The 16,320-nt window shown below is 36.9% G+C and overlaps 1 protein-coding gene across 1 annotated transcript in view; it reads right to left on the bottom strand.

Moving 5' to 3' along the window:
* SSH1 (slingshot protein phosphatase 1) overlaps positions 1-16,320 on the bottom strand; it is a 219,927-nt gene that overhangs the window by 98,405 nt on the left and 105,202 nt on the right. The window contains exons 10-11 of the mRNA XM_053702141.1: positions 7,307-7,435; positions 809-855 (exon numbers count right to left, since the gene is read on the bottom strand). Of these exons, the coding sequence (XP_053558116.1) occupies positions 809-855; positions 7,307-7,435 (176 nt within the window). The remainder of the gene's footprint in view (positions 1-808; positions 856-7,306; positions 7,436-16,320) is intronic.

Genomic DNA, 16,320 nt, shown 5'->3' with positions numbered 1-16,320 from the left:
CCCCTGCAATAAATGATGCCCTGAGCCCCCCTGAAATAAATGATACCCCAAGCCCCACTGCAATAAATTAAGCCCCCAGCAATAAAATTAAGCTCCCAACAATAAAATGAAGACCCCAACAATAAAATGAAGACTCCAACAATAAAATGAATCCCCCAGACCACCTGCAATTAAATGATGCCCCAAGCCCCACTGCAATAAATGACGCCCCCAGCAATAAAATGATGCCCTGAGCCCCCCTGCAATAAATGATACCCCCAGCAATAAAATGATGCCCCAGCCCCCCTGCAATAAAATGAAGCCCCCAACCCCCTGCAATAAAATTATGCCCTGAGCCCCTCTGCAATAAATGATGCCCTGAGCTCCCCTGCAATAAATGATGCCCCCAGCAATAAAATGAAGCCATCAGCCCCCTGCAATAAAATGATGCCCCCACTAGACTCTCTTAATCTCTGATAGCCAACATTTTTAGGATTTTAAATACATACTATAATGCATTCAGCTGAGCTAGGGATCACACAGCATGTTCTGAGCTGACCTGAGCATCTCTCCACTGACTCCAGCCAGAGCCAACATGGCTGGGCTGCCCCCCTTGCGAGCTCCACCGCGACCCTCCCCTTGCGGGCCCCTTTAATTTATTATATCACAGGATCTCGCAAATAAACATTAAAATAAAATACAGACAGTAAAAGTACCAAGAAGCTGCCTATATGGATATAAAAGGGATCAGAATAAATGTCTGTCCATTTACTATCACGTGGGTCAGAGAAGTTTTTCAAATTGAAAATAAAACATAACATGGCATTACCCTGCACTGTGCAACTCCTCCAGGTTTGATGCATTCCACTCTGAGCCCTGAAATAAAAACATCATAATTCAGTGAAATAGTTGGGTGCAGTCATAAAGTAGTCATACCTCCTATACATGATTATCTTATATTAATGCATCACATTCCATTAACATTAAAGGGACATAATATCCAAATGTTGAAGCACATAAAAGTGATGCAGCATAGCTACAAAAAGCGGACTAGAAAATATCACCTGAACATCTCTCTGTAAAAAAGGAAGCTATTTTACCTCAAAATTCAAAAGTATTCACACCCCACTGTAAAGAGACTTTAAGCAGCCAGTCAAATAAAGATACCAAGAGAATGAAGAAAATTTGATAATAGGAGTAAATTAGAAAGTTGCTTAAAATTGCATGCTCTATCTGAATCATGAAAGAAAAAAATTTGGGTTCAGTGTACCTTTAAGTAAGTTCTATGAAATCTCCTGACATTTCAGTGAAATCTTGTTAGATCACAGCAAAGGCAACGCATTTCCTAAGCACTGCTGATTGGCTGTTTTTGGTGCTTTTTTCCAACTTGCAGCTGGACACACAGCACTTACTGGTGTGCTGAAGGAATTTTGGGGTAAAATATGTTAAATGTTTGTGTAGAAATGCTCAGTGTCTGCTTAGTACACTTTTAAGTGATTTAGCATAGGAGTATTATGTACCTTTAAGTAGAATCAAGCTCTGTGTGCAAAATAATTATACTTATTTATGCGTACTTTCTAATCAGCTCTAATGTGATTATCAAAATGGTGTACAAAATTACGCAGTATTTTATTTTTGTCTTCATAAATGTGGTCACTGAGAAAAATAAAGAGAAAAGGCACTCTTTTTTAAGTTACACCAGCCTTATACATTTATTACGCAATTTTATAAACATTTGAAGGGGAATCAAATCCTTGTATAACTGGGAGCATCTAGTGTACAGCTGAGCACTGCTTGCAGCACAGTAATACTACTCCAACTCACCCCACAAACAAATAAAAATAAATACATTTTATCTTCCCTGTTCCTGTAGCTGAAATGTGCTGTGTACAGGATATGTATGGATTCAAATTGTAATCAGACTTTAATGTTGATTAATCTGTCTATAGATATAGAGCAGATGTGTTTTTTTTGTAGAAATGTGCATTCATTTCGTAACGAATGCGAAAAACATCAAATTTCAATTAAATTAATGAATATCACTGGCAACCAATAAATACATTTCAAGAAATGAATATTCGTTCAACAAATTTGTTTATTCCTTTTCATTTTTGTTATCTAATAAAACAATACCAGGAAAAGTAGGCAAATAGATTGACAGTGGAAGCCTGTGACGTCTTCTAGCCAAATATGATTCTCAGGGGGGAGGGATGGAAATGAAAAGGGTATTTTTAAGTTATTGCCTAAGGCTCTGTTTGCAATCAGTAAGTTATCATTTGGATTCCTCCATATTGAACCCCCCCCCCCCACAGAGTTACAGAGCTTCTGGACAGAGAGATGGCTTTGCCTTCCTTGGGATTGCTGCTTAAAGGATTACTTTCTGTTATAATTTTTAAGCTAAACAACTAACATATTAAAGTTAATAAACATTAATTAAAACCTACTGACCTATATTTTCTCCAAAACGAAGTTTCATAACGTTCTAAAAGTTATATCTTTTATTCGCCGATGATGTCACGTTATCCTGCCCACTATTTTCAGCACTGCATGTTCAAAATACTTAAACCAATAACTTTGTGTTTAAAGCGCCATTTTGAAACCTAGGTATTGTAAACGGATTGGTACAGAGCAAAGGATACCCACGGAGTGGGTTTGGAAAACAATTACATTTGCAGACAAGATTTCTGATATACGGTAGAGATATGTTAATGAAATGCTATTGATAAAAAGCGTATTTGGGGTAGTTAGTTAGCAACAGGCATAGAAAATATTTACTTACAGTAGCCCTTTAAAAGAATTATATTCCAGCACCTAGGGCGCGATCCAATATACGGCGCAGGTTTCAGCTCAAGCGAGGGAACCCGCGCCGCCCGTAATTTCATCTCGCACATCGGGGTATTACATATACCCCGCCGGCAGTACCTAAAATGCAGTAAGTCTGATAAACTAGCGATGTCCAGAAATGAGCGTAAGTACAAATTTCTGGAGTCGCCAGTGACTTACGGCACTTTCGAAACTGCCGGCGCCTAAAAAAACTAACTAAAATTTTAAATCTTCCGTAACTGTCTAACACGCCTCCCAAAAATAAGCCGACACGTATACCTCTATATCCTCAATCCCCCCTCTCACTCCTAATAATAAATGTATTAACCCCTAAACCGCCATAGCTCACACCGCAAGTAATAACTAAATTATTAACCCCTAAGCCGCCATAGCCCACACCGCAATAAACCTATTCTAGTATTAACCCCTAAACCGCCATAGCCTACATAGTCTATTAAATCTATTAACCCCTAATCTGCCGCCGCCAACACTATAATAAAGTTATTAACCCCTAAACCTAAGTCTAACCCCAACACCCCCCTAACTTAATTATTTAAATAAATCTAAATAATATTACTATTATTAACTAAAGTATTCCTATTTAAAACTAAATACCTATAAAATAAACCCTAAGATAGCTACAATATAATTAATAATTACATTGTAGCTATTTTAGGATTTATTTTTATTTTACAGGCAACTTTCTATTTATTTTAACTAGGTACAATAGCTATTAAATAGTTAATAACTATTTAATAGCTACCTAGTTAAAATAATTACAAATTTACCTGTAAAATAAAACCTAACCTAAGTTACAATTACACCTAACACTACACTATCATTAAATTAATTAAATAAATTAACTACAATTACCTAAAATTAAAAACAATAAAATAAACTATAGTACAAAAAAACAACAAACACTAAATTACAGGGGGAAAAAAAATTACAAGAAGTTTAAACTAATTACACCTAATCTAAGCCCCCTAATAAAATAAAAAAGCCCCCCAAAATAATAAAATGCCCTACCCTATACTAAATTACAAATAGCCCTTAAAAGGGCCTTTTGCGGGGCATTGTCCCAAAGTAATCAGCTCTTTTACCTGTAAAAAAAAAAATTACAATACCCCCCCAACATTACAACCCACCACCCACACACCCCTACTCTAAAACCCACCCAATCCCCCCTTAAAAAAACCTAACACTACCCCATTGAAGATCACCCTACCTTGAGCAGTCTTCACCCAGCCGGGCACAAGTGGTCATCCTACCCGGGCAGAAGTCTTCATCCGATGGGGCAGAAGAGGACATCCAGAATGGCAGAAGTCTTCATCCTATCCGGGCAGAAGAGGACATCCGGACCGGCAGAAGGCTTCATCCAAGCGGCATCTTCTATCTTCTTCCATCCGACGAGGAGTGGCTCCATCTTGAAGACATCCGACGTGGAGAATCCTTCCAGCACGACAACTACTCGACGAATGACGGTTCCTTTAAATGACGTCATCCAAGATGGTGTCCCTCGAATTCCTATTGGCTGATAGGATTCTATCAGTCAATCGGAATTAAGGTAGGAAAAATCCGATTGGCTGATTTAATCAGCCAATCGGATTGAAGTTCAATCCGATTGGCTGATTGGATCAGCCAATAGGATTAACCTCACATTCTATTGGCTGATCCAATCAGATTGAACTTCAAGCCGATTGGCTGATTAAAACGAAGGAACCGTCATTCGTTGAGTAGTGATCATGCTGGAAGGATGCTCCGCGTCGGATGTCTTCAAGATGGAGCTGCTCCTCGTCGGATAGAAGAAGATAGAAGATGCCGCTTGGATGAAGCCTTCTGCCCGGATAGGATGAAGACTTCTGCCGGTCTGGATGTCCTTTTCTGCCCGGATCGGATGACCACTTGTGCCCGGCTGGGTGAAGACGGCTCAAGGTAGGGTGATCTTCAATGGGGTAGTGTTAGTTTTTTTTTAAAGGGGGATTGGGTGGGTTTTAGAGTAGGGGTGTGTGGGTGGTGGGTTGTAATGTTTCGGGGGGAGGTATTGTAATTTTTTTTTTTACAGATAAAAGAGCTGATTACTTTGGGGCAATGCCCCGCAAAAGGCAATTTAAAGGGCTATTTGTAATTTAGTATAGGGTAGGGCATTTTATTATTTTGGGGGGCTTTTTTATTTTATTAGGGGCTTAGATTAGGTGTAATTAGTTTAAACTTCTTGTATTTTTTTTTCTGTTTTGTTTTTTTGTACTTTAGTTTATTTTAGTTAATTGTATTTAATTTTAGCTAATTGTAGTTAATTAATTTAATTTATTTAATGATAGTGTAGTGTTAGGTGTATTTGTAACTTAGGTTAGGATTTATTTTACAGGTAATTTTGTAATTATTTTAACTAGGTAGTTATTAAATAGTTATTAACTATTTAATAGCTATTGTACCTAGTTAAAATAAATACAAAGTTGCCTGTAAAATAAAAATAAATCCTAAAATAGCTACAATGTAATTATTAATTATATTGTAGCTATCTTAAGGTTTATTTTATAGGTATTTAGTTTTAAATAGGAATACTTTAGTTAATAATAGTAATATTATTTAGATTTATTTAAATAATAATTAAGTTAGGGGGTGTTAGGGTTAGACTTAGGTTTAGGGGTTAATAACTTTATTACAGTGGCGGCGACAGATTAGGGGTTAATAGATTTAATAGGCTATGTGGGCTATGGCGGTTTAGGGGTTAATAATAGAATAGGTTTATTGCGGTGGGGGATTGCGGTTGACAGGTAGATAGACATTGCGCATGCGTTAGGGGTTTTTTGCAGTCATTTTAGGGAGTTACGGTGCTCCCATACTCAGCGCAAGGCCTGCTACGGCTGCATTTTATGGCAAGGTGAAAATGGAGTAAGATTTCTCCATTTTCGCCATGTAAGGCCTTGCGCTGGATATTGGATACAGATTTACAACGCGGTCCCATGTTAGCTTATGGGAGTAAAAATTGCGAGCGGGGGTTACTTTAATATAGGTGGGTGTTTGTGTAACTTTTTCATTTTTTATGCAAAAGAGCAGAGATCATTTTACGGCAAAGCCCTACAAAATGCTCTTTTAAGGGCTTTTGCAATTCATTTTACGAGTTCATTTTTTGTTTTTCGTTTTTTATGGGGCATGTAGTTTAATGTTAGGTATAATTGTTTTTGGGATAATGGATTTTATTATTTTTTGTAACTTAGTGGGGATAGTTTAGAGGGGGGGTTAGGTGTTAGTGTAGTTTTAGTTTGCATTGGGAGGGGGCAAATTATGCCTTAATCTCCTAACCACCCCCATACCTGTATGGGGGTCGATTGGGTGATTATTGTTAGTTATTATTTTGCAGGCTTTAATCTCCTAACCACCCCTCACACATCTATGGTGGTTGAGTAGGTAATTATTGATGGCTACCATGTATTAGGCCGTAACCAACCTGTATGGGGGATGATTAGGTTATGGCAGATTATGGGTTAATAGTGCATTTATTTTAAAATATTATGCATTCTTATGTATAATGCATATTCTTTTAACTATTGTATATACAGTGGATATAAAAAGTCTACACACTCCTGTTAAAATGTCAGGTTTCTGTAATGTAAAAAAATGAGACAAAGATAAATCGTTTCAGAACTTTTTCCACCTTTAATGTGACCTATGAACTGTACAACTAGATTGAAAAACAAACAAACTTCTAGGTGGAGGGAAGTAAAAATAAAATAATATGGTTATAACTGGGGATGTAGCTGTGTTTAGAATTGAGCAATCACATTCAAAATCATGTTAAATAGGAGTCAGTACACACCTGCCATAATTTAAAGTGCCTCTGATTAACCCCAAATAAAGTTCAGCTGTTCTAGTAGGTCTTTCCTGACATTTTGTCACAACCTACAGCAAAAGCCATGGTCCGCAGAGAGCTTCTAAAGCATCAGAGGGATCTCATTGTTAAAAGGTATCAGTCAGGAGAAGGGTACAAAAGAATTTCCAAGGCATTAGATATACCATGAAACACCGTGAAGACAGTCACCATAAAGTGAAGAAAATATGGCGCAACAGTGACATTACCAAGAACTGGACGTCCCTCCAAAATTGATGAAAAGACGAGAAGAAAACTGGTCTAAGAGGCTGCACATCCCTAGTTTCTATAATGACCAGAGCTTTATTTGGGCATGGGTTTATTCTAGAATTGTGCCATCACTAGTTTTAGTCAAAATACACATAAGTTTAGTTGTTAATATGGAAATTCACTACAGTGAAAGAAAGAAAGAAGATTGCTGAAACAATTAAAATGGCTGTGTTTGGGTACAGATAAATAAAATACAATTGTGTCAGACTCTAAACAATGCCCCCTTTAGCCAGATGGAAAGTCTTTTAAAATAAGGCACTACATTTTACTATTACTACACTACCACATATTACTTATCCCTCTTTTTCAGTTCTGGAAATCACGGCATGAACACAAAAAACATTCAGAAACAAGGGTACTTACTAAATACAGGTAATCAAATATAGGAGAAGCTTTATCCATTTGCCCCAGTATTAATAACATCTCATTGTCAATATATTCCTTGTACTCCTTCAAGTTACAGCTCAGTTTCTTTTCTAACTCATTGCGGATCTAAAGGAGAAAAAGAGGGACAGGTTCTGAAAAACATTTTGATAACACTGTTGTTAAAGGGACATGGAAATCAAAATTAAACTTTCATGATGCACACAGAGCATGTAGTTTAAAAAAAAATAAAAAAATGCTTACATGATAAATTAATTTATTTCATTATGGTGAGAGTCCACGAGTCATGTGGGAATTCCACTCCTAAGCACTAGGAGAAGGCAAAAGAAACCCCAACACACCAAAGCTTTAAATCCCTCCCACTTCCCAAGATCCTCAATCATAAAAATAGCCAAGTAGATGGCGGAAATAGAAAAGCAAGAAAGATAAAGGAGGGTAAAAAAGTGCATAAGTACTGCTGTCACCTGAACAAAAAGAAGGGTGGGGCTGATGAGCCATAATGAAATAAATACATTTATCAGGTAAGCATAAATTTTATCTTTCATCAGATAGTGAGAGTTCATGAGTCATCATGTGTGGGAATCTATACCCAAGCAGTGAAGTCCACAAGATCACCATGAAATGGGGGTACAAAAAATGAAGGCTGGTATGTTACTGATCAGGTACTACGTCCGCAGAACTTTCCTGCCAAAAGCAGCCTCAGAAGCAGCATACACATCAAAGTGATAAAACTTTGAAAAAGTCTGCAAAGAAGACCAAGTAGCCACTTTGTAAATCTGCCTCATTACGAAAAGCCCAAGAAGTGGTAACTACTCTAGAAGAATGACCAGTAATGCGCTCAAGGGGAGTTTTCCATGCAACCAAATATACCTTACATATTAAGGCTTTAAGCCAAGCAGCTAAAGTAACAGTCATAGCTTTCTGTTCCTTGCAAGACCAAGAAAAAAATTGCAAAAAGAGAAGAAAAAAGTATGAAATCTTTTGGGCTTCTACATAATATTTGAGAGCCATCACAACCAACCAATGAAAAAAAGAAGGAACCACAATTTCCCTATTATAATCTGTAGATACCACCTTATGAAGAAAGAAACAACTAGTGCAAAGAACAGCCTTATCATAATGAAAAATCAGAAAAGCAGGTTTAAAGAACCTTCCAAGATAAAAGATGAAGGTCTAAACCATGTATAGGCACAAAGGAGGGGTTTGAAGAATCCTCAAAACCGGATTAAGATTCCAAGGAGAAGAAACTGGACAAATAACTGGTTTAATTCTGATCAAAGCCTGAACAAAAGGCCTGAAAATCTGGAATTTTAGCAATTCTATTATGGAAGAAAACAGAGAGAGCTGAATTCTGACCCTTCAGATAACTGGCTGACAAACCCTTATCCAAAACCCCAGTAGGAACTCTAGGAATTCTAAAAGAATTCCAGAATTAACCTTTGTGAACATACCAAGTAAAAAAGGTTTTCCTGACCTTATGATAGATACACTTGGAAAACTTCCTGATTTAAAAGACCACTCTCCTAGGTGAAGAGACTGACAACTGAGAATGTGGATATTAGAAACATTGCAATAAAAATGTTCTGCCCAACTGATGTTGTGACATACTTTCCTTATTGCTAAGGAATTGCAAGGTCCTCCCTTATGATTGATGTAGGCCATTGTCGTGACATTGCCTGGCTGAAATCAAAGAAAAGAATCCTGTCTGAAGTCAGGCCAACTGTAGACCTGTAGATTGCACAGATTTTAAGAATATTGATGGGTAGCCTTGCTTCTGGAGGTTAACACACTCCCTGTGCTTGCTGAGACCTCCAGACTGCACCCCAACCTACCAGCCTGGCACCTGTGGAAATTACTATCCACAATTGAGTCTTACATCAAGTTAAGAACCGTCTTGTCAAACCACAAACAGCACGCCAAGCACTCTGGATACTGTAGCCAGACCGAAAGTGAGGGCCACAAACTGATAACGCTTGTCTAGAAAAGCAAATCTTGGGAACCTGACATGACTTCTGTGAATTGCGATAAGTAAATAGTCTTTTAAGTCTATGGTAGACATATACGGACCCTCCTGCACTAAAGGAAGTGAAGTGCAAATTGTCTCCATCTTGAAAGTAGGAACTTTCAAGAATTTGTTTAGAATATTGAGATCCAAAACAGTACCCGCTTTCTTTTGTACTATAAAAATGTTTTAATAAAAACCTTGGTTTAATTCTGAAGTTGGAATTGGATTGATTTCAGATCTCTTACATAAGCCAAAAGGCTTTTGAATTATCTCAAGACACCTGAGTCAGGAAGTGTCTTCCTCAAGGAGGCTTTGACCAAAAGCTTATTCAATACTCCTGAGAAATTAATTCCAAAACAGAGGGATCCTGAGCAGATTTTTATTAAGCCTCCCTAAAGAGACTCAGTTTTCCCCCCACCAGAGATTGGTCTGGCACGGAGGCCACACCCTTTATGCGGTCTTGTAGACTGGGGTAGATTACTTGGTTTATTTGTTTTTTATACCAAGAAGGTTTGGACTTTCAGAAAATTTAGAGTACCGAGAACTCTGGGCAAAGGAGGAAACTTCTTAGATTGCCAAAAGAAACAAAAAACGACCAGCAGATCTAAGCTTACCCTTAGATTTGTTTATTTTTACTCCCAGTGACTGTAGCATTAATAGCATCCAGTCCTGGCCCAATCAGAGATTTATGCTGAAAGGGAAGAGAAAACAACATATGAGCAGCAGGCTGCTTAGGAGAGGACTTAAAAATGTATCAATCCCTTTTAAAACGTGGCTTAACAGTAGCAGGACAATCCTCTGCTTCTAAAGCAATTAAAACCTCCTGTAACAAAGCATGAATATGTTCAAGCCTGAAATTAAAAGAACACATCCTCTGCCACAGCAGCAGGGTCCTGAGACTCAAAAAACTATCCTCATAGGAAGAGTCCTCAGAGTCATTAACACTCCTATCATCAATGGGTAACTTAGAAGAGAAGTCCCAGATGAGCTAAATGATCACCTTCCTATCCTTGCAAGTGCCTGCACTTAACAGCTGGAGGCATAACAGCTTACACTTCATTAATAGCAGAGTGAAGATACTCAGATTTCAGCGAAAGTTCAGATAAACCCTCCTGGGAACAGCCTTGGTAAGGCAAAAACCTATTCACACTCTGAAAAGCTAGCACAGCAAAACTCTATTTAGATTTCAAATAGACTGAGCACATAGCTGAGCATGGGCACACACCTGAGAATCTGTGTGTATTTCAGATACTTTGAATTCATTGTTTCTTTATTTTGCTTCAAGTTGTTTTTTTTTGTAAATGTTCTTATTTCAAAAAAGACACACACAAAAAAAAAAAAAAAAAAAAAAAGAAGAGGATTCTGTATCCTGATAAGCAACTGACTGATCACTTGAAACTACTTCCCATCTGAGGTGTTAGAAACCAACTGTAGGTTGCTTGTCATTGTGCTTACTTGGAGGAGGTATAACTGCCCACATCTCTAAATTAGTAAAGCGCACAAGATATTTAAATCGTGGAGCAAAAAAACTAAAGCCCCCACTGTACGGAGCAGACACCTTTAAGGGCAAGAGCAGCATTAAGGTTGGTTAGCATGCATTAGATGATACATACAGATATTGCAATGCTGAGCTGGAGGAGTCACAACTACATGTTTGCAAAAAAAAACAAAAAAACATTTAAGCAGGATAGACAAATAATTAGTGGATTTGCTTTCTAAAGGGGGACAGCTTCAGTTTGCTCCATCTTATTAATGAAAAACAAGTACAGACAAATAATGGGATTGGCTAATTCATAACAACAATTAATAATAAAAATACCACTTGCAGTTTTTTGTAACACAAAACATTACAGACGGATAATTAGTAGAAATCAGGGTCCTAAAGCTGTAAGAGTCAAGAATTGGCAAAGTTCTATAAGGCATTTAAGCACAATAAAAGAATATTTTTGTATACATCCGACACAGCGGAGTTGTGTAATCTTACCCCTGCCATACAGTGATATCAAAGAAAAATGGTCAGCAGATTATAAACAGACCATTACCTCAGGAGAGACTACAGTGAGGCGCACATTAGTGCAGTGGGAAAAAAAAATGAACAGCCGCAGTACAAAACACAGTTAAATTCTGTACAGAAATCAGTGGAGAGAGGGAGCACGCTAACATAAATTGTGAGCCAAAAATTATAGCTCGTGTTGCACATACTAAGTGCGTAGACAGTCAGGAGCACGCAAATAATACAGTAAGTGGGTTCAATGGTGTTTAATGAACTAAAGGTATTTGCTTTAATGAGGAAAGAACAAAACTAGGATAAAAATGTGGTGCGTGCTATACTGAATAGGTGCGTGCAAAGTACTTAAAAACAGTGTTAAACCAAAAAAGTACATAATACACTAAGAGTTCCAAGAGCCCCATAAACTGATAGATTAAATAAAACAAGCCTAGAGTTTAAAGTGTTAAAGTCTGTAAAATATAATGTCCCCTGGCTATGGTGTACCACATAAAAGGTGTACCTGCTAATAGCCTGTGGGCTATGTGAGCTGCAGAAATGACTGCTTTAGTAAAGAGCCCATCCAGTGCTGAGCACATTACAGCAGAGAATTTAAGTGTGGAGTTTATATTGACGACCCAACAGGAGTAGGCTAAGGGACCAGTCTCTGTGACACCTGTGGCAGGCTTGTTACTCCTTCACTGGGAGTAATTGTGTCACTGCCCAATAGTACAACCTTCCCTCTGCCTCTAAGTAGCAGCTCTCTGAGGGGGGAAATGGGCCTCTCAATGAAGTATCCAGAGCACCTAAATTCTTCACCTACCTCCTGGAAGGCAAATATAAAAGACTAGCATACTAGAGAGGTAGCAAGGATTAAGATCTCTTGGAGTTAAATCCTGGGAGTAATGGCTCATGGACTCTCACCACCTTATGAAAGCAGTTATAGTCATATAGATTCATTTAGCTGTATTAAGTAGGATCTCATTCTCCAACGCCTAAAGACCTTGCAAAAGGAGAACAGCTGAGAAGTAGTGAGCTGTTCATAGTCCATGTTTCATCAACCTATGCCAGATTGGTGTGGTGGGTATAATGGTAATTAGAACAGGCATTCAACCTCAAGAAAGTTAAGAATAACATTATTCATGTCATGGCAAAAGTCAAAATATGATATGATACAATATCATATGGAAAATGTAAATGCCAGTATCCTGCAACTCTGGAAGCTGGAAATAAAACAGCAGCGTTAAAGGGAGAGTAAACACCAAAAATGTTATTCTTTAGAAAGATAGATAATTCCTTTATTTAACATTCCCCAGTTTTTAATTACCAACACTGTTATATTAGATACAAGGTAGTCACAGAGGTAAAAAGTATATTAAGACTCCGTAGACCATCTCCTTATCTCAGATCTTTTTACAGACTTGCATTTCAGGGAATTAGTGTAGACTCTTAAATAACTCCCTAGGAGAGATCAAAATAATATCTATATGGCATCCAAGGATTGTTAAAGGTGGCGCAAATAAATGCTGCTTCCCAGTGTTTTGAAACTCAAATTTAGCAACTATAATTAGTGCGAAATAAATTAAATTGTCAAGATCCAAGGTCGCTGCCATACATAAAATTAGTGTGTGTTCAATAACAGATTAAAAAATATATACCCTTAGCAAGGACTAGCTTCAGATGTTACAGTACAAAATACAAAGAATTTGAATATAATTAAAAAAGGAATTGTTTATTTTATACAAGTGATAGGTTATACCTATGTAATAATAAAAATAAATGACACCGGTGTCGGATTCACAAATAAAAATACTTCCCTAAAATGATAGTACTATCAATCGGTATCTAAACCGATAGAATTAAAATAAGGAGGTAGGCCTTAATTTATAATGCCTGAGAATAAGATGCTTAATGGATATGGTGGTAATAAAACAGAGTTCTATTTCCTATATAATTGATAGATATAATTGTATATCCTATTGTATCAATAGGTAACTTTTAAGTAGTCCTCAAAGTGGAAACAATGTTGTTTATTGAGGTGTATCCCAATAATTATCAAGTTTTTTCAGTGTGAAGTTAAAGATAGTAAGCGTACATTCTGGTGGAAAAAAAAATCTGTGTAAAAGTACAATTGTGTTGCGCTATGTACATAAAGTATGGCAACTTGATATTGGTACTTAGTTAATTTGGCTCAAATATTCTGATTAGCTGGATTTCAGCGTGAAGTCAAAGATAGTAAGCGTACATTCTAGTGAAAAAACATCAGTGTAAAAGTACAATTGTATTTCCAAGTAGATAATTGTTCCGTATCCTGAGAATACTCACAGTGCACTCTCCAAGTTGATAATTGTTCCGTATCCTGAGAATACTCACAGTGCACTCTCCAAGTAGATAATTGTTCCATATCCTGAGAATACTCACAGTGCACTCTCCAAGTTGATAATTGTTCCGTATCCTGAGAATACTCACAGTGCACTGTGAGAATTCTCAGGATACGGAACAATTATCAACTTGGAAATACAGGTACTATTGGGCATAATTGCTGAAGATTTTATGTACATAGAGCAACACAATTGTACTTTTACACAGATTTTTTTTCCACCAGAATGTACGCTTACTATCTTTAACTTCACACTGAAAAAACTTGATAATTATTGGGATACACCTCAATAAACAACATTGTTTCAACTTTGAGGACTACTTAAAAGATACCTATTGATACAATAGGATATACAATTATATCTATCAATTATATAGGAAATAGAACTCTGTTTCATTACCACCATATCCACTAAGGCATCTTATTCTCAGGCATTATACATTAAGGCCTACCTCTTATTTTAATTCTATCGGTTTAGATACCTATATAATTATATTCAAATTCTTTGTATTTTGTACTGTAACATCTGAAGCTAGTCCCAGCTAAGGGTATATATTTTTTAATCTGTTATTGAACGGACACTAATTTTATATATGGCAGCGACCTTGGATCTTGACAATTAAATTTAGAAACTATATTTAGTTCAAAATAAATTAGAGTTTCAAAACACTGGGAAGCAGCATTTATTTGTGCCACCTTTAACAATCCTTGAATTTCTTTTTTAACTGTTTCCTTGGGAAGAAACATTTTTTGGGTGTGCAGTATTCCCTCCTGCCCAGGATAGAAGTCTATCAAATTTCTCTAACCAATATCTATATGGCAAACATGAACAGTAGTACGTTATTAGCTATTCATAGCCAAACTGTGAGATAAGAGGTGAACTGCAGAGCCTAACTAGGTTTAGCCTTTAACAAAAACTATCAAGAGGAAAAAGCTAATTATATGATGAGAAAAGTAAATTGGAAAGTTGTTTAAAATTACATTCCTTATCCGAATTATAAAAGTTTAATTTGGACTTTACTGTCCCTTTAAATAAAAAAAAAGTCAATTGATAGGTCTCCTGCTAATCACATCAGAAAACCAATTTCAGTGCTAGCAGATTTTTTTGGCCTCAGCGATACTAAGAAAGAGGTGAAAAATGTAGCTTGCTTTTGTTATGCAAACCAAAACCAATGAATATATTAAAAACGTAATCGACTGGATTCTGCTGATCAAAGTAACGCTACATAGCTAACAGACAAAAAGTGAATTAGGTACCCAAGCATAGAGTTCCTGGTAAAAAAAAAAAGCCTGCTAACGTAAGAAAGACAACAAAGTAATACTCAGGGCACTTAGGAAAAATCCTTAAGTTCAGGCATCACCACCAAGTGAGGTGCGTTTTAAACATATGCTTTTACATAAATTATAGGATGTATAAGGAATCTCACAGCAAGTGAAATACATTTTCTAGTGAATACGAGGATTATAAACACTAAACAAAAAAATATAATTCCCCCAAACTGCATATGACCATCTGCAACCTCCAAGACCAGCACATTACCATAATCAGGTAGATGGACAGAGCACAATTACAGCTTTGAAGGGACTGTGATACTAAAAGACTATTGAAAACTGTGCATACATCACATCTTCATTCTTCGACCACCTTCAACGGAGGCAATGTGAAGACTGAGGTGTGTGTGAGGTGGGAGGGGTTTTATAGAACTCTTGGGGTTTGCGAATCTTTGCTTACTCCTGGCCGTAGAGAAGTAATTCACATGAGTAAAGGATTGTGGACTCTCACCACCTGTATGAAAGAAATGGTGCATACTACATCTGACAGTCTTTATAGACTATTGCCATTATTGACTTCATTGTTTAAATGTAATATACATATGCATCTGAGTACAATTTGGCTTTACTCCCATGCTAGATTTCATTTTTAAAAAGAACAATAAAGTAGTAGCGTCAGGTATTGTTTTGAGTCCTGGAGAACAGTAATGCACACACAGGAAAAGCACTGTATGTAATTACTGCTCGCATCATATTCATACAGTCATTACAGTGTGTTACTGTGTTTGTCAATAGGCAATGCTTCTCCTGTGCAGAAGGCACGAGTTAGTTGTGAGTCAGGAAATAAAACAGGAGAAACTGACGGCACCTTGCATAAGCACACAGACACTGCATTTTCTGTGACACAAAAGCATTCAGTTATAGCTTTTTTTGCAACACATACTAACATCTGCATTTAAAGGGACATCAAACTATTTTTTTCTTTCATAATTCAGATAGAGCATGTGATTTTAAGTAACTTTCCAATTCACTTCTGTTTTGTTCTCTTGGTATACTTTTGCTGAAAAGGATACCTAGGTAGACTTTGGAGCTGCTGATTGGTTGCTGTACATCTTTGCCTCATGTTATTGGCTCACCTAGAGTATTCAGCTATTTCCCAGTAGTGCATTGCTGCTTCTTCAACAAAGTATACAAATAGAATGAAACAAATCAGGCAATATAAGTACACTAAAAAGCTGTTGAAAATAGTTTTCTCTGACTTAATCATGAAAGAAAAACTTTGGGATCTATGCACCTCCAACACATTGCTTAGAAAATAAATATGGATTATAACTATTCCCAACAAATTA

The sequence above is a fragment of the Bombina bombina genome, chromosome 2 (assembly GCF_027579735.1).
Source record: "Bombina bombina isolate aBomBom1 chromosome 2, aBomBom1.pri, whole genome shotgun sequence".
Classification (NCBI taxonomy): domain Eukaryota; kingdom Metazoa; phylum Chordata; class Amphibia; order Anura; family Bombinatoridae; genus Bombina; species Bombina bombina.
Note: the sequence above shows the minus strand (reverse complement) of the source record. Positions and strands in the feature narration are given on the sequence as shown.